The sequence below is a fragment of the Arachis stenosperma genome, chromosome 10 (genome assembly GCF_014773155.1).
Source record: "Arachis stenosperma cultivar V10309 chromosome 10, arast.V10309.gnm1.PFL2, whole genome shotgun sequence".
Taxonomy (NCBI): Eukaryota; Viridiplantae; Streptophyta; class Magnoliopsida; order Fabales; family Fabaceae; genus Arachis; species Arachis stenosperma.
The window spans coordinates 4,733,518-4,751,975 of NC_080386.1; the positions used below are offsets into that span (position 1 = coordinate 4,733,518).

The 18,458-nt window shown below is 34.6% G+C and overlaps 2 protein-coding genes and 1 non-coding gene across 3 annotated transcripts; 1 reads left to right on the forward strand and 2 right to left on the reverse strand.

Annotated features, from left to right (window-relative positions):
- Positions 1–2,726: 2,726 nt before the first annotated feature.
- LOC130959319 (small nucleolar RNA R71) lies at positions 2,727–2,834 on the forward strand. The gene has a single exon (XR_009078411.1). It is a non-coding gene; the product is annotated as a small nucleolar RNA R71 (small nucleolar RNA).
- Positions 2,835–10,695: 7,861 nt separating this feature from the next.
- Positions 10,696–11,770, reverse strand: LOC130955719 (pathogenesis-related protein 1-like). The gene is made up of 2 exons (XM_057882664.1): positions 11,023–11,770; positions 10,696–10,922 (listed from the first exon to the last, which is right to left on the reverse strand). Exon 1 carries the CDS (start codon positions 11,599–11,601, stop codon positions 11,092–11,094), a length of 510 nt encoding a protein of 169 aa, XP_057738647.1. The 5' UTR covers positions 11,602–11,770; the 3' UTR covers positions 10,696–10,922; positions 11,023–11,091.
- Positions 11,771–17,354: 5,584 nt separating this feature from the next.
- On the reverse strand, positions 17,355–18,045 carry LOC130955720 (pathogenesis-related protein 1-like). The gene has a single exon (XM_057882665.1). It carries the CDS (start codon positions 17,962–17,964, stop codon positions 17,455–17,457), a length of 510 nt encoding a protein of 169 aa, XP_057738648.1. The 5' UTR covers positions 17,965–18,045; the 3' UTR covers positions 17,355–17,454.
- Positions 18,046–18,458: the final 413 nt, after the last annotated feature.

Genomic DNA, 18,458 nt, shown 5'->3' on the forward strand with positions numbered 1-18,458 from the left:
AAGTTGAATGCTAACCTTACATTTTTCGGACTAAAATCCAAGTATTTCCCCCGACCATAGTAAGATAATTCTTGGATCGGGTTCACACTTTGATCATGGTTTTGGTGATCCATGCATTGGCAAGAACTCTTGAACCATCAAGATTCGACTTGTTGAATGGGTTGGTAAGTACTTCCCAACCTCTTCTATCTCATGGCGGATCTCCGGATATTCACCTTTTTGAGTGAAAAGGGGACCTCGGGATCACCTTCTTCAAGGCCACAACTTCATAGAGTGGTCTTGATGCACCCTTGAGATGAATCTATCTATCTCCTATGACTCGGAGGCGGAAGCTTTTGCCTTCCCTTTCCTCTTTCTAGAGGTTTCTCCGGCCTTGGATGCCATAAATGGTTATGGAAAAACGAAAAAGCAACGCTTTTACCACACCAACTTAAAAGGTTGCTCGTCCTCGAGCAAACGAAGAAAGAAGAGAGTAAAGAAGAAGAAATGAGGAGGAAGGGAGTGGCTTATGTTTTCGGCCAAGGGGGGGAAAAGTGGTGTTTAGGTTGTGTGAAAATGAAGGAGTGAAGAAGGGTATTTATAGGAGAGGGGGGAATAGGGTTCGGCATTATGGTGGTTTGGGAGGGAAAGTGGTTTGAATTTGAAGGGTGAGGTAGGTGGGGTTTTATGAAGGATGGATGTGTGGTGAAGAGAAAGATGGGAGTTGATAGGTGAAGGGTTTTTGGGAAGAGGTATTGAGGTGATTGGTGAATGGGTGAAGAAGAGAGAGTGGTGGGGTTAGTGGGGATCCTGGGGTCCACAGATCCTGTGGTGTCAAGGAAAAGTCATCCCTGCACCAAATGGCACAAAATCAAGTTTGAGCCATTTCTGGCGTTAAACGCTGGCTGGTGCCCATTCCTGGCGTTTAACGCCAGGTTCTTGCCTTTTCTGGCGTTTAACGCCAGTCTGGTGCCCTTTCTGGCGTTAAACGCCAATGGTGCCAGACTGGGCGTTAACGCCCAACTGCTAGCCTCACTGGCGTTTAAACGCCAGTGGGTTCTTCCTCCAGGGTGTGCTATTTTCTTCTGTTTTTTATTTGTTTGCTTTTCAATTGATTTTGTGTCTTATTATGATCATCAACCTACAAAATAAGATAAAATAACAAAGGAAAATATAAAATAACATTGGGTTGCCTCCCAACAGCGCTTCTTTAATGTCAGTAGCTTGACAGGGCTCTCATGGAGCCTCACAGATACTCAGAGCAATGTTGGAACCTCCCAACACCAAACTTAGAGTTTGGTTGTGGCCTCCCAACACCAAACTTAGAGTTTGACTGTGGGGGCTCTGTTTGACTCTGATTGAGAGAAGTCTTCATGCTTCCTCTCCATGGTGACAGAGGGATATCCTTGAGCCTTAACACAAAGGATTCTTCTTCATTGAATGATCAGTTCACCTCCATCAACATCAATCACAGCCTTTGCTGTGGCTAGGAAGGGTCTGCCAAGGATGATAGATTCATCCATGCACTTCCCAGTCTCTAGGACTATGAAATCAGTAGGGATGTAATGGTCTTCAATCTTCACCAATACATCCTCTACAAGTCCATGAGCTTGTTTTCTTGAGTTGTCCGCCATCTCTAGTGAGATTCTTGCAGCTTGTACCTCAAAGATCCCTAGCCATACAGAGAGAGCATGAGGTTTACACTGACCCTAAGTCACAGAGCCTTCTTGAAGGTCATGGTGCCTATGGTGCAAGGTATGAAAACTTCCCAGGATCTTGTTTCTTTTGAGGTAATTTCTGCCTAGACAAGTCATCCAGTTCTTTGGTGAGCAAAGGAGGTTCATTCTCCCAAGTCATTTCCAAATAACTTGTCATTTAGCTTCATGATTGCTCCAAGGTATTAGCAACTTGCTCTTCAGTGACATACTCATCCTCTTCAGAGGAGAATACTCATCAGAGCTCATGAATGGCAGAAGTAAATCCAATGGAATCTCTATGGTCTCATTTTGAGCCTCAGATTCCCATGGTTCCTCACTAGGGAACTCATTGGAGGTCAGTGCACGCCCATTGAGGCCCTCCTCAGTGGCGTCCACTTCCTCTCTTCCTCTCCAGATTCGGCCATGGTTATGGCTTGCACTCTCCTTTTGGATTTTCTTCTGTATTACTTGGGAGAGTACTAGGGAGTTCAGTAACTTCTTGCTCAGCTGTCCCACTTGTGCCTCCAAATTCCTAATGGAGGACCTTGTTTCAGTCATGAACTTTGAGTGGTTTTGATTAGATCAGAGACCATGGTTGCTAAGTCAGAGGGGTTCTGCTTAGAATTCTGTTTCTCCATGAAGAATTATAGGTGTTTCCATAGGGTTTCTCCTAGGTAATTCACCTCTTCCATTGAAGGGTTTCAGGATCATAAGCTTCTTCTTCAGAGGAAGCATCCTTAGTACTGCTTGGTGCATTTTGCATTCCAGACAGACTTTGAGAAATCAAATTGACTTGTTGAGTCAATATCTTGTTCTGAGCCAATATGGCATTCAGAGTGTCAATCTCAAGAACTCCTTTCTTCTGACTTGTCCCATTGTTTACAGGATTTCTTTCAGAATGTACATGAATGGTTATTTGCAACCATTTCAATGAGCTTTTGAGCCTCTGTAGGCGTCTTCTTCAGATGAAGAGATCCTCCAGCACTATCCAAAGACATCTTGGATAGTTCAGAGAGACCATCATAGAAAATACCTATGATGCTCCATTCAAAGCATGTCTGAGGGACACTTTCTGATCAATTGTTTGTATCTTTCCCAAGCTTCATAGAGGGATTCTCCATCCTTCTGTCTGAAGGTTTGGACTTCCACTCTAAGCTTACTCAATTTTGAGGTGGAAAGAACTTTGCCAAGAAGGCATTGACTAGCTTTTCCCAAGAGTCCAGGCTTTCTTTAGGTTGTGAGTCCAACCATATTCTAGCTCTGTCTCTTACAGCAAAAGGGAATAGCATCAGTCTGTAGACCTCAGGGTCAACCCCATTAGTCTTGACTGTGTCACAGATTTGCAAGAACTCAGCTAAAAACTGATGAGGATCTTCCAATGGAAGTCCATGGAACTTGCAATTCTGTTGCATTAGAGAAACTAATTGAGGCTTAAGCTCAAAGTTGTTTGCTCCAATGGCAGGGATAGAGATGCTTCTCCCATAGAAGTCGGGAGTAGGTGCAGTAAAGTCACCCAGCACCTTCCTTGCATTGTTGTTGTTTTCGGCTGCCATGTCTTCTTCTTCTTTGAAGATTTCTGTTAGGTCCTTTACAGAGAGTTGTGCCTTAGCTTCTCTTAGTTTTCGCTTCAAGGTCCTTTCAGGTTCAGGGTCAGCTTCAACAAGAATGCCTTTGTCTTTGTTCCTGCTCATATGAAAGAGAAGAGAACAAGAAAATGTGGAATCCTCTATGTCATAGTATAGAGATTCCTTGAGGTGTCAGAGGAACAGAAAAATAGAAAGAAGAGGTAGAAGGATTCGAACTTGATTAGATAGAGTTCGAATTGTGCATTAAGAAGGAGTAGTACTCCATAAATAGAAGGATGTGGGAAGAGAGGAAGAAATTTTCGAAAATCAAGTGAAATATTTTGAAAACATTTTTGAAAAACTCTAATTGATTTTCGAAAATAAGAGTGGGAAAGAAATCAAATGATTTTTGAAAAAGACTTTGAAATTAGAAGTTAAAAAGATTTGATTGAAAACTATTTTGAAAAAGATGTGATTAAAAAGATATGATTGAAAAGTTATGGTTTTAAAAAGATATGATTGAAAAGATATGATTTTGAAAACAATTTAAAAAGATTTGATTTTAAAAATTAATGACTTGCCTAACAAGAAAAGATATGATTCAAACATTAAACCTTTCTCAACAGAAAAGGCAACATACCTAAAATGTTCAATCAAATCATTAATTGTTAGTAAGTATCTTTGAAAAAGGAAAGAAATTGATTTTGAAAACATTTGATTGAAAAGATATGATTTGAAAAAGATTTGATTTTGAAAAACTTTGAAAACTTAAAAAAAATTGATTTTGAAAACAGAATCCTCCCCCTTGTGCCATCCTGGCGTTAAACGCCCAGAATGGTATCCATTCTGGCGTTTAACGCCCAAAATGCTACCTTTTTGGGCGTTAAACGCCCAACCAGGTACCCTGGCTGGCGTTTAAACGCCAGTCTGTCCTTCTTCACTGGGCGTTTTGAACGCCCAGCTTTTTCTGTGTAATTCCTCTGCTGCATGTTCTGAATCTTCAGTTCCCTGTACTATTGACTTGAAAATAGAACCAATATCAAATAAACAAGGCATGCAAGACACCAAACTTAAGATTAGACACTAGACTCAAACAAGAAACATAAAAATATTTTTGGTTTTTATGATTTTGTAATTTTTTGTGCTTTTTCGAAAATTATATGAAAATAGAAAATAAAGGTTTCAGAATTCTCAATTTGGATTCCAGGAATCATTGCAATGTTAGTCTAAGACTCCGGTCCAGGAATTAGACATGGCTTCACAGCCAGCCAAGCTTTCAAAGAAAGCTTCGGTCCAAAACACTAGACATGGCCAATGGCCAGCCAAGCCTCAGCAGATCATTGCTCCAACAGCAAGATTGATAGAAATCAACAAGCTCTTGTGATGATAAGTTGAAACCTCAGTCCAATAAGATTAGACATGGCTTCTCAGCCAGCCAGATTTCAACAGATCATCATGAAACACTAGAATTTATTCTCAAGAACTCTGAAGAAAAAAAAAATACCTAATCTAAGCAACAAGATGAACCGTCAGTTGTCCATACTCAAACAATCCCCGGCAACGGCGCCAAAAACTTGGTGCACGAAATTGTGATCACTACAACTCAAATAATCCCTAGTAATGGCTCCAAAGACTTGGTGCTCAATACCATGGCATAAACACAACTCCGCACAACTAACCAGCAAGTGCACTGGGTCGTCCAAGTAATAAACCTTACGCGAGTAAGGGTCGATCCCACGGAGATTGTTGGTATGAAGCAAGCTATGGTCACCTTGTAAATCTCAGTCAGGCAGACTCAAATGGGTATAGTGATAAACGAATAAAGCATAAAGATAAAGATAGAGATACTTATGTATATCATTGGTGAGAGCTTCAGATAAGCGTATGAAGATGCCTTCCCTTCCGTCTCTCTGCTTTCCTACTATCTTCATCCAATCCTTCTTACTCCTTTCCATGGCAAGCTCATGTAGGGTTTCACCGTTGTCAGTGGCTACCTCCCATCCTCTCAGTGAAAATGTTCCCATGCTCTGTCACAGCATATGGCTAATCAGCTGTCGGTTCTCGGTCAGGCCGGAATAAAATCCATCGATTCTTTTGCGTCTGTCACTAACGCCCCGCCTGCTAGGAGTTTGAAGCACGTCACAGTCATTCAATCATTGAATCCTACTCAGAATACCACAGACAAGGTTTAGACCTTCCGGATTCTCTTGAATGCCGCCATCAGTTCTCGCCTATACCACGAAGACTCTGATCTCACGGAATGGCTGGCTCGTTTGTCAGGCGAGCACTCGGTTGTCAGGCGATCAACCATGCATCGTGTATCAGGAATCCAAGAGATATTCACTAAGCCTCGTATGCTTGTAGAACAAGAGTGGTTGTCAGTCACTTTGTTCATAAGTGAGAATGATGATGAGTGTCACGGATCATCACATTCATCAAGTTGAAGAACAGGTGATATCTTGGAACAAGAACAAGCGGAATTGAATAGAAGAACAATAGTAATTGCATTAATACTCGAGGTACAGCAGAGCTTCACACCTTAATCTATGGTGTGTAGAAACTCCACCGTTGAAAATACATAAGAACAAGGTCTAGGCATGGCCGAATGGCCAGCCTCCCAAATGATCTAAGATAGCATGAAACTCAAAGATAGCTACCAAGATGTCTAATACAATAGTAAAAGGTCCTACTTATAGAAAACTAGTAGCCTAAGGTGTACAAAGATGAGTAAATGACATAAAAATCCACTTCCGGGCCCACTTGGTGTGTGCTTGGGCTGAGCAATGAAGCATTTTCGTGTAGAGACTCTTCTTGGAGTTAAACGCCAGCTTTTATGCCAGTTTGGGCGTTTAACTCCCAATTAGGTGCCAGTTCCGGCGTTTAACGCTGGAATTTCTTGAGGTGACTTTGAACGCCGGTTTGGGCCATCAAATCTTGGGCAAAGTATGGACTATCATATATTGCTGGAAAGCCCAGGATGTCTACTTTCCAACGCCGTTGAGAGCGCGCCAATTGGGCTTCTGTAGCTCCAGAAAATCCACTTCGAGTGCAGAGAGGTCAGAATCCAACAGCATCTGCAGTCCTTTTGAGTCTCTGGATCAGATTTTTGCTCAGATCCCTCAATTTCAGCCAGAAAATACCTGAAATCACAGAAAAACACACAAACTCGTAGTAAAGTCCAGAAAAGTGAATTTTAACTAAAAACTAATAAAAATATAATAAAAACTAACTAGATCATACTAAAAACATACTAAAAACAATGCCAAAAAGCGTACAAATTATCCGCTCATCACAGGACAACTTGAAGAACAAACTAACACTCAAACATGTCTACTGCAATGGAGAGATTGGCAGGTCTAGTGAGCCTTGTGAACCAAGTAAGAAATTTACTTCACTTTCTTGAATGAAAAGCCATTAGTTATATTCAATTTAACTTCCACCGGTTTATTATTTTACCACTGTGTCAGTGACAGCAATGATTGAACATAATTCTGCAATAAAGAATAACCCAATTTGATTTCAACAAATTTGTTTTAGAAGTGATGAAACTAGGAAACAATATAGTGTTGTTCCAACTCATGTTACTTAAAGGAAAAGAAAACAAACAAAAGAAGGAAATGAAATATCTTCATTCACTAACTTGAAGATTGAGCACTAGAAAATTGAAGGAAGCTTTACCATGTTTGAAACTTGACAAGATTGTCATTTATATGCTCATACCTTAGTTTTGGCATCCAGTTAACATGGGCTCTTGGTCAATGTTGCAGTATTAAAGGTGTTGGAAGCTGATAAATGCTTGGAGCTTGTTTTCAAGATTCCTCTCCTGTACTATTGTTTTCTAAACTAGTTTATACTTCTGAAACCCTTCTAATAATATAAGTTTCAATTCTTAATTTCATAGGTACACAGGAAGAGGTCTTTTTATGGATCCTCCTTCTGTCTTCATGAGCAATAATATGTGGAGTCTTTTGTTGCCTGAAGATTGAAAATCTGAAACTTGGTAACATTAGTAAGTTTCAAATTCCAACACTAATTCCTTTCTTGTTTAGAATATCATCATATTCTTTTTTGACATTTTCACAGCCTTTGCTTCACGTGACAAAATATTTCTCAAGGGCAGGGATACTTCTGAGCTTGCTGTAGTCTATTCATCTTACATATCAAAACTGTTATCTAGATATAGAGGGTCCAATAATATTGGAGCATTGATTATGGAACCAGGCAAGAATTTTATGAGCTTGCATAATTTGAAGTCCTCATTTTAATTCCAAACTCTCCCCCTTTCCCTCTAATGATCTTATCTGTTGATATTACTTTCTCCAATGAATAAATACGAATGAGAAAAACAGAACAAGAATCAGTTACTCACTTAACACACATCAATGTGATAATATATTAGAGCTATGCTCACAGTAATGCAACTTTCTGTGTAAGGAAAATATTGCATATGGTCTCTACTCTCTAGATCTTCCAAAAAGCAAAAGTTTCTTGCTTTTCTGTCTTGGTTTCTTAAGATGTTTTCATTCTTTAGTTGTTCCATTGTCTATTTAGATTTCTAAATTAAAATTTCTAAATTAAAATAGTTGCACCTACTTCCCTAAATTTCTATAATCTCATTTGGACCTGAACTTTTCTTTGGTTATACAAGGTGCTGGAGGAATGCATATGGTTGATCCATTGTTTCAGCGAGTACTTGTTAATGAGTGTTGGAGTGGAAATATTCTGGTTATCTTTGATGAGATTTTATAGTCAATGTTTTATTTTTATGCTACTAGGATTTATAGTTAATTTAAAATTTAATATTTAGGTTTAAAACGTTGATAAGTATTAGTTAAAAATTATTATAAATATAAAGTAAATATTGATTTTGTAAGTTCTTATGTATTTAATGTATTGAGAAAACTAAAATTTTCTTTGTTTAATTTACTTCCTTTACTAATACTCTTAATTCACTTTTTAGTCAAATGATAGATAACTATACAGCAAATTTGTGAGGAAAAAAATTAAAAACTTTGGGTTATTAGCTAACCTTTATAATTATATACGCACAACTATATTTAAGTTACTAAAAACTTTATTGACAACTATAATTTTCCTATACCAGGAGGGTATGATAAAGCTGATTCATTTTTCCCCACATTCTTTTTATATATTTTTTTATTATTTTTATTTTTCAGTGCTTCTCGATGCAACAAATCATGGCTTTTCTATTTTTAAGTTCCAAATTTTATAAATATTTGATATTTGATTTAACCATTTAGCTTTTAGTGCCAGTATTTTGTGTTTATGAAAAGCCATGTTCCTCAATAGTGTCTTGATGTTATATTAATGTGATATGTCCTCTTGTTTTGGTTAGCTCAAGGCTCTCTTGCATGGACATTCTAACTCTGCACATACTTTGGGTTGCATGACTGCTGTTAAATCAATCCAATGGTTTAAAGATCCTTTGTTTGTTATTATATGCATGCAGGGTTCTGAGAGTAAGGAGCTAGCTGCTGCATCCAAACTTGAGGATAATTATTTGTGTCTGCATCTTTTTATATTTGTTAAAGTAGGAAGCAATATTCTTTTAAATGACTATTTTCTAACTCTATTGTGTGTTGTAGTTGTTGCTGTTTGTGACTAAGAAAAATTTAGATGAGTTTTTTCCAATTTTCAGAGAAGCAGCAAAACTTTTCAAGGGGAAGGTATAGTTTCTCACAGGTTATTACTTAATACTCTGTTATGGCATTCTTCAGATGGAGTCTAGACAGATTTCTATGTTCTTTTTATTTAACAAAATAATTTGTTTTTATCTGCACTAGTCTGAACTAGTTTTAAATTTTACGAATACTCTGTGGGTATATAGGAACTAACACTAATCACCTTGTCCTTATTCATAAAATTATCACAGTTCTGGCATTTTATGTTTGATACTACTTCCATTTTCTTGTTATGCATAGATTTCATCAGCAGTCCCTGAAGGAAAAGGTGTATCATCTTCCAATAATTTGTTGCCCAAAATAAAATGATCAACAGAATTCAGAGTGCACAAAATGTTCAAGGAAAACTCCCTCCAGAACCTGTCAAGCTGCCACACCTTCAAGAGATGCATGTAATAAATGTCTTATTTGAAGTAGGAGACCATACTTAAGAGGATACATATTTGAAGTAGTAAAAACTACACTTATTAGATAGTTTAAATACATTATTAGATATTAAGATAGTTTAGAGAACTAGATGGTAGATTTGACTAATTAGTGTTTATTGCAATGCTTGTATTTTGGTAAGTTTAGTAAGACAAATTTTTGTATAGGAGTTATTACATTTGATTTCCAATAATAAAAAATTATATATTCTATTAATACTTTGTTTATGAGTTATAATATTTCATTTATGGATTATGATTTTTTGTTATTGTGAAATTTTAATCAAAAAATTATTTATTTAGCGCGATAAAAACGTCGGTAAAAACTGCTTTTTTTAAACGATAAAAAATATCACCAGGGTAAAACGGCGGTTCAAAATGCCATTTTAACCAACCAAAATGCTACTGTCAGGGTAAAAATGGCGGTTTAAAAACGCCGTTTTAATCAATCAAAACGTCATTCTGTCAGGGTAATAGTGGCGGTTCAAACCGCCGTTTTAACCTATCAAAAACCGCCGTTTTAACCCTGGAAATAACGGCGGTTCAAACCGCCATTTTAACATATTAAAAACCGCCGTTTTAACCTATCAGAAACCGCCGTTTTAACCTATCCAAAAACCACCATTTTAATTTCTGGAAATAACGGCGGTTTGAACCGCCGTTTTAACCCAGAAAATTGTGGCGGTTTTTAAAAAACCGCCATAATAACCAGAATGGCGCCCAGAATTACGTCGTTTTACAAAACCGCCATTCTTGGTAATAATGGCGGTTCAAACCGCCGTAAATACCCCAAAAAACCGCCATTTTTACCAAAATTTTTTGTAGTGTATATATTATGTGATGCAACTGACACCTACCCATTCAAAGCTTCAAATGCTCTAAAAATATTCCACCCTACAAATTTATAAGCTTCAATTGGCTGCTATCTGTTTAATTCAATTTTCATTTCTTCTTCAATTATTTCTCTCTTCAATCTATATTTCACATTATCATAAGTTCATTAAATTTCTTAAGTATTTCTTTTTCTGTAAGTATAATTTGGGAGAATATCAAATCTAATTCATATTATTATGTGTATTATTAGGTGGCTAATACTTTTTTTTTTCTAAACAATTTTTTTTTTGAAATAACACTAACCACTCTTATTAGATGGTAAACATTTTTTTATATTTTTCTTATTTTTAAACTAACATTAGTCTTTTTTTTTGTACTGAAAGTGTTGTCCCTAGCATTTCTCGTTTCTATTACTAAGCTTACTCTAAATATTACTTGTTAATTACACTTAATCAGTAGGCCAGCAGTAGTATTTTAATTTATAAAAGGGTGATTGATTATGAAATTGGGGTTCTTATACATTCAATACCAGTGAATGATGAGCACAAATCTATGGTGTTGATATTGGAATTGAAATCCCAAGTTTCGCAGTTCGCATAGAACCTAGATATTTTCCTATCCTGATGACAATAATAACAACCAATTTTATCACCTGATTTTAGTATACAACCGATAGTTTTTTAAGTGGTGAAAACTCAGGTGCAGTTGACTTCACGTGAAGTTGATACTTAAGAGTCATTATATGATTTGATTGATTTGACTAAATTTTCATCTAACGACTCTTAAGTATCAACTTCACGTGAAGTCAACTTCACCTGAGTTTTCACCTTTTTAAGTATACAACCGTTCTTAACTTGAGGAAAAAATTAATAAGAGAAGATGAGCACTACTAGTAAGGCCTTTGGTGAACATAATTTCCAGGAGGATGGTAGTTACAAGTAATGAAAGTGCCTCCATTATCGCAATTCACTTTGGCACATCCAAGCCGTATAGTGTTACTCCAAACAACTTGAGTGTAGTGACGGCACTCTCCGCCAACACACGAGTTTGAATCGTAGTCATACTTGTCTTTCTCATCCACCCACATTGCCACTGCTTCGCTGCCTGCAAGATCACCACTGCTCCATGCAATGTTCTCGCCGTAACCCTCGTCGCCGCCACCGGAGTGAATCATTTCGCAGTCCCCTTGCCGTTCCGATGCGTAGTTCTCGGCGAACGCCGCAACGTCATCGTCCCAAGCCAAATCGGCTACACCTGCCTCTGATCTTGCTGCGTTGTGAGCATCAAGATAGTCTTGCGGTGAATCTTGAGCGTAGGCGGTTATATCGGCTACAATGTCTAACCCTAAAACACAGAGGAGAGGAATAAATGAAATCTTGTGTAACCAAGAATTAACCATTTTGATTTTGAAATCAATGAAGAACGTGTTTGATGAAAAATGCTGGCGATGTTGCCAGGTATTTATAGGAAATCTTAGCTTGCAAGTTGAAAGTGTGGTGGCACACTTACAAGCATGGCTGCAGCAGTTGGCTGCACTCCTTGTTGATTATAATTATCTTGCGAATTTGTACGAAAATATCTAACTGCCATATATGCAAGTTGATGTATGCTGCCTACTCTATTCGCCAACATGAGATGAAGAAAGATGGTACTTGATTGCTAATGATATATGTCACTATGAACGTTGTGGAAAACTTATTATTAGCGCACTTTACACCAATTAGGTACTCTTCTTGTGCTTATAAAGTTGAGCTTCACTTAGACAATAGGCGCCATACTTTCAAACATTTTATAAAAGAATTGGTAGATCTATATTAAAAAGTGCAATTCTTACCATTTTTTTTTATTCTAATTTTTTTTAATTAAGATATTGAACATGTGAAAAAAAGACTGTGAGAATACTTAGTTAGAAGGGTGAATGAGATGGATAAGAGATGAAAGACAGAGAAAAACCTAAGAAGACCATCTATAAAATAGTCAAATGATATCTACATATAAACGATTTTTTTATAGACATAATATATGATAGAGTTCAATAGCGTCGTTTAATCTATATAGCCAAATCCACCTGATAGAACAAGATTTTGTTGTTGTTGTTGTTTAGACATTTGGTCCCGCAAAATTTATTGCAAAAAGTATTCAAACACTCAATGCCAGGTTGAAAGAAATTTATGTGAAACTTAGAAAAAGTAGAACTTATTTCTCTGGTTACTGGGATAAAATTGAGAGTATTAAATATTTATCAGTTATGAATAATATAAGATAATCTTGAGTTATAGCGTAAATTTTGACAGTTCTTTCAAGTTATGTATCTCAAACTACAGTGGAGTTATAATATATATCCAGAACATGTACTTATTACTTATTAGCTCACTTTACTTTAAGTGAAGATATTGCTTTACCTTATTGTCACGCATTTTCTTACACTTCCTTTGAACGTGGTTCCTATACATAATATAAGATAAGAAAATAAGAGACCTGTTAAAGATACAAGTAGTGTAGCACTACGGAATTTAATTTGGGAAGGTAGGCGCACCAATTACACCAATTTACGGTCACTTTAGTTTGTATGATCAATTATTCTTTGTCTCATCATGTATGTGTTGGACGAGACTAACCAATCAATGTGAGCTTAGGTGCCAAAATGCAAGCTTTCACATCCATGTGGTATGACACGGTAACAAGTTGAAAGTGAAAGGGCACATTGCAACACTCTCAAATTCATCAATGCCACTCTCCACTTTTCTCACCACTCTTGTCGTTTTCTGCATTTCACTTGTGCATTTTATTTTGTTTTTATTTTCTAAAGATAAGATATTTTTATAAATTTAAAGAAAAAAATTACCAAAAAAGATCAATCAATCTCTTTACGTAACCAATAAAAATTCTACTAATTTTTGCCAACTCTTGTTTATAGCTGTGGTTAATAGAAATAGTTGTGTCTAACAAAAATATTTTTTTTTACAATTTCGCTACGTTACCAACAGCATTTCTGTCAACTTCTGCCAACTCTTATTTATAACTGTGTTTAATGGAAGTATCTTTGTGAATGTGTCTAATAAAAATATTTTTTTATGACTGTGTTTAATAGAAGTGTCTTTATAGATATATTTTCTGGATGTGTCTCTTTATATATGTGTTTAAAATATGATAATTAATTATTATTGGCAATAAATTGGCAGATAATATGTTGGTACCCTATACTTTTCCTTTTTTTATGGTTGTATCTAATAAAAGTGTCTCTGTGAATGTGTTTCTTTATACATGTCAATACTAATTGTAATTAAAATATAAGGGTGTACTAGGGATACAAAAAAAAACAGCCAGAACTTGTCTTATTGATAATTAATGAATGCTAAATAAAACAAATTCTAACTATTTTTGGCTAATATTTTTTTGTTACCAAACATTTTCAAAAATATAATAATTAATTATTATTGACAATAAATTAATGGATTATTATTGACAATAAATTAATGGATAGTATTTTAGTACCCTATATTTTTTTAAGATCAATAATAAGTTAATAACATAGAAATGGGCATATACAATCAAGTAATTAATTGTGGTTGAATTTTCAGCAGCTATGATTCATGCTAGAAGCCGCCCGACTAATTAATTAGCTAATGCTGTATATTAATCCATTTATACGAAGAATTAGACTTTGCACCACATCTAGAAATCAACAAGTAGAAGAAGAACAGTTGGAACTTAATTAAGGGGAATTAACTATTTAACTCTGGTTATTAAATAATATAATCTAATCCTTATTTTCACGATTTCAGTTCAAATTTTGAGTCAGTCAATACTAATAATGCCTCTACTTATACGATAACATATTTTTCCAATAAGTAATCAGCACCGATTTTTCAGTAAGCATATTTTCCTTCATTGGTTTGTTTGAATTGTTTTGTTGTATAGACTTCTTTTATATATATTTATCTTATGCTATTTTTTTAATAATAATTGAATCCTAAATTTTTTGATAAAAAATGTTATAATATTGTTATAATATTATTTTTTTTAAATTTTATAATAAAAATAAATTATATATATATTTGGTTCATACCATATTCCAATGACAAGACCCAAATCCAAATAGGACATAAAGGCCCAATCCATAAGATTGGCTTTCTCCCACAACCGACTTTCTCGTAGGAGGTCGGATTCTACATAGATTCTGCCACAAAAAAGTTGGAAGAGAAGATTAACTGGCAGATATATAACACTCATTCAAATAAATAACTGCTCCTAAAATCTCTCAACTCACTTCTAGGAGTCAAATTTCAACCTCCCCAAGATAAAGAAACGATTATCCTCCTTAAAAGATAGAACCACTCTAACGGTGATTATGGGTTCACCACTATAAATACACTGACACCTCAGGTATTTCAAAATTCCCATACTCTCTAAACTTGCTTAGATCCCTTGCTTACTTAGGCATCAGAGTGTCTTTGTAAGTACCACCCCATTCACTCATACGCACAAATCGGACAGAAGTCCCGAACGAGCGCTGAGACAAAGGGCTTCCCTCCTCATATGATCGGGCCAACCTTACAAGTCCAATCCTCTAATCTCCGGTTACCTGACGTATATATATATATATATATATATATATATATATATATATATATATATATATATATCTTTCTTTGTTTGTTTAGATAGTTTGCGATTCTTTTTTCAATAAAATCTCACTTTTAATTACGAAATAAAATTCTAAAAATGTTTTTTTTTTAACGTAGTTTAATAAAGTAGATGTTTGATATCAGGGGTAGAACTAGCTTGCCAAAGACCTTAAGCCTAACTAGAAAAAAAAATTCAAACCCAATAAAATGTTATAAGTGAGATTTTGTTCGATACTTCGGGTTTCGAACGAGTCAGTAATGCTTTGAAGGTGAGATGGTGGAAACTGGCTTGGAACTGGGTCTCTGGTAAGTGAGGGCTGAGATTTTGCGACGTTTTGAGCTGTTGCGATGCAAAAAGGGAAAAGCCACTTGCAATGACACTCCAACGTTCAAGTCAAAATTTGTACAAATGACAAAAAAAGTATGGAGGTAGTGACGTACCTTAGAGGAGGGGTAAGATCCTCCCCTTATATACCATACCCCTTAGAGTGGGTCCCACAGGATTCTTGCTCCTTCCAGAAAATTCCCCCCTTCCAGCTGTAACAAGCAGTACGGGAAGAGAGGGGGTGCTCGGACATTCTTATCGGGTCGCGTACGTTGGCCCCTCACGGGTCGGCCGGTCGGGTCGGCCGGTCGGGTTGAGACGCTGCTTCAGACGGGCCGGGTCAGAACATATTTGAATGAATTTTATTTAAGAATTTATTATTGATTAATGAATTATCACTTATTTATCAAATCTTTTTAATAAATATATGAAAAAAATTATATCTTATTAAACTTTAGACTTATTTAAATTTAAATTTTTTATTTATTAATTAACAGACTTGTTAATAAATTTTAGGTTAGACTAAATTTTTGCACATGTTAAATTCAGCATCTAAACAAGGTTTTAACTTTTAATAAACCTACGGCCAAGATCACACTGCAATAATATAAACTTAGCTTTTTAAAATCTGGTCTGATCTGAATCTATTTTTATTCCTCAGTTGATAGATGCATCTTTTTCACTTCATTTTTTATTTTATTAATATTTTTTTTGCCATTGTTCAATTATTTGTTTGTGCAGTATAGTTAGAAATGTTTATGGTCATATTATATTAGAAGTAATATTTAATTTTGGTCTCTCAAATTTTGAGCGCTCATTAAAATAATTCATGACTTTTAGAAATAACTAAATTAATTCGTGAATCTACAAATTATAAATAAATATTCAGTTATTTCTAATTCAACTTTCCAATTAATTATTTAAGATATCTATTTAATCATACTAAAATTTTAGCCATGACATTTCAATGCTAAAGATATAATAATGCTGATATTTTAATATACCATATTAGTACTATATTAAATGCAGTTAAATTAAGCTAAAAATAAAAGAAATTCATTATTTGTAAATTCAAGAATTAATTTAATTATTTTTAAAAGTCCAAAACTATTTTAATGATCCGTATAACACCTCTCGTTTAAAAAAAATATGAAATGGGTTTACGGCCTTATAACCTAAACTCTAGATAATATAGATGCAAATTTCCTTAATTATTACCATTAGAAATGAATGATACTTGCAGCTTAGAAGAACTACATTTGCTGAGTATTTTTATATCTTGCTAAACAAATATGCAAATATATTCAGTTCATAGATCATATATATCATCGTATTCCCCAAATCTATACCATGAGAAGAAGCCTATAAATATAAGTATTTATTAGAAGCCATGAGAAAATAGCGCGATGACTTAGAGAAAAAAAAAATAGATATATACTAAAATCAACTATTAAAATTAATTATACATTAAAAATAAATTAAAATATATGTATTTATATATAAATATATATAGTTAATTTTTCTCATTAATTATAATGTATAAATAATATTTTTATAAAAAAAGAAATATAACCTACAACTTAAAAATCAATGGTAGTTTATTTTAGTGTCTAATTAGAGGTGAATAAAATAAAATATAACAATTATTATTATTATTATTATTATTATTATTATTATTATTATTATTATTATTATTATTATTATTATTATTATTATAAAAATATGCAAATATATTCAGTTGACATAATATATCATCGTATTCTCCAAATCTATGCCATGAGAAGAAACCTATAAATAAATATAAGTATTTATTAGAAGCCACGAGAAAATAGCGCGATGACTTAGAGAAAAAAATAAAAAATAATATTAAATATATATTAAAATTAGTTCTCAAAATTAAGTACATATTAATATAAAAAATATATATTAAAATACAAAGTATACATTAAAAATAAATTAAATAATATATATTTATACATAAATGTATATAACTAATTTTTTAACTAATTTTGATGTACAAGCTATTTATCTTTTAAATTTTAGTTTTTAGTCAGTTTTTTTAAAATTTAAATACCTAATTGCATTGAAAAAATATTACCTACAACTTAAAAATCAATGGTAGTATAATTTAGCGTCTAATTAGAGGTGAATAAATTAAAATAAAATATAACAAACATCATTATTATTATTATTAATGTTTCCTTATTTCTATTTAAAATTATATATTAAGCAGTAGCTAACTAACTGCTTAATGGAAAGTGGAAACAAGGGATAATATAACATGTATGTATGCAATCAGCTAGTAAGGTTTTCGGCCAATAATATTGCCACGTGGAGCATAGTTACAACTTATAACTGTTCCTCCATTCTTACACCTTGCTTTAGCACACCCAAGATGAATCGAGCTGCGCCAAACCACCTGAGTATAGTGGCCGCAAACCTTGCCGGAGTCACAAGAATTAGAGTTGTAGTGATAGTATTGCTTCTCCGCCACCCACAAGTTCACCGCGGCGGTGCCCGTAAGATCGCCGTTACTCCCTGCAAGGTTCTCTCCATAAGGACCCCTAGAGTGCACCAAGTTACAACTTTCTTTGAGTGTGTTAGTATAGTTTTGTGCAAAAGAAGCAAGGGTTGCATTCCATGTCATTGGACCAACCCCAACTTTGGAACGGGCATTGTTGTGAGCGTTGATGTAGTCTTGGGGTGCGTTTTGTGCATAACAAACTTGTGATGATAATAATAATAATATGGTTAGGGTTATGGCAGCCATGAGAGGAAGCGTTGTTGATGAGATCTTAGTCACACCCATGTTGTGATATTATTTCAAGATCAATATATTTTCTTATAGTATACTGATATATGCATATATTATTTGTGTTCTAGGGTATATATATATATGAAGGGGTTTGATGAAAATATTGGACTTAATATTGTGATCTATTTATAATGATTTAATTTTCACGTGGAAACTAATAAACACTAGTAGAATTTTCAAAATGGTAGTGTATACGGAGAGGACTTAGGAAAACTAACGTGAAAATTAATCAACTAATTATTTAGAAATTCTGGTACCTATCCAGCTGTTCGGTCGTTTAAACCAGTTGCAAGTTACGAACTATTTATTGAATTAACTAGTTGGTCATGGCTGCCACGTATACATCATCATCATCATCATGAATTAACGTTTGAGTATTGAATGGAATTTGTATGTTTGACTTCAAAGGAAAAAAATGTATATGAATAACCAGTTAAGTGATTTTCCTTTTTTTTTTTCCTTCCAAGAAGAAAGATCTTGCAACAATT

Bases quoted from the DNA above. Each gene is read 5' to 3' on its own strand.
- LOC130955720 (XM_057882665.1), bottom strand. From the start codon at position 17,964: ATGGGTGTGACTAAGATCTCATCAACAACGCTTCCTCTCATGGCTGCC.
- LOC130955719 (XM_057882664.1), bottom strand. From the start codon at position 11,601: ATGGTTAATTCTTGGTTACACAAGATTTCATTTATTCCTCTCCTCTGT.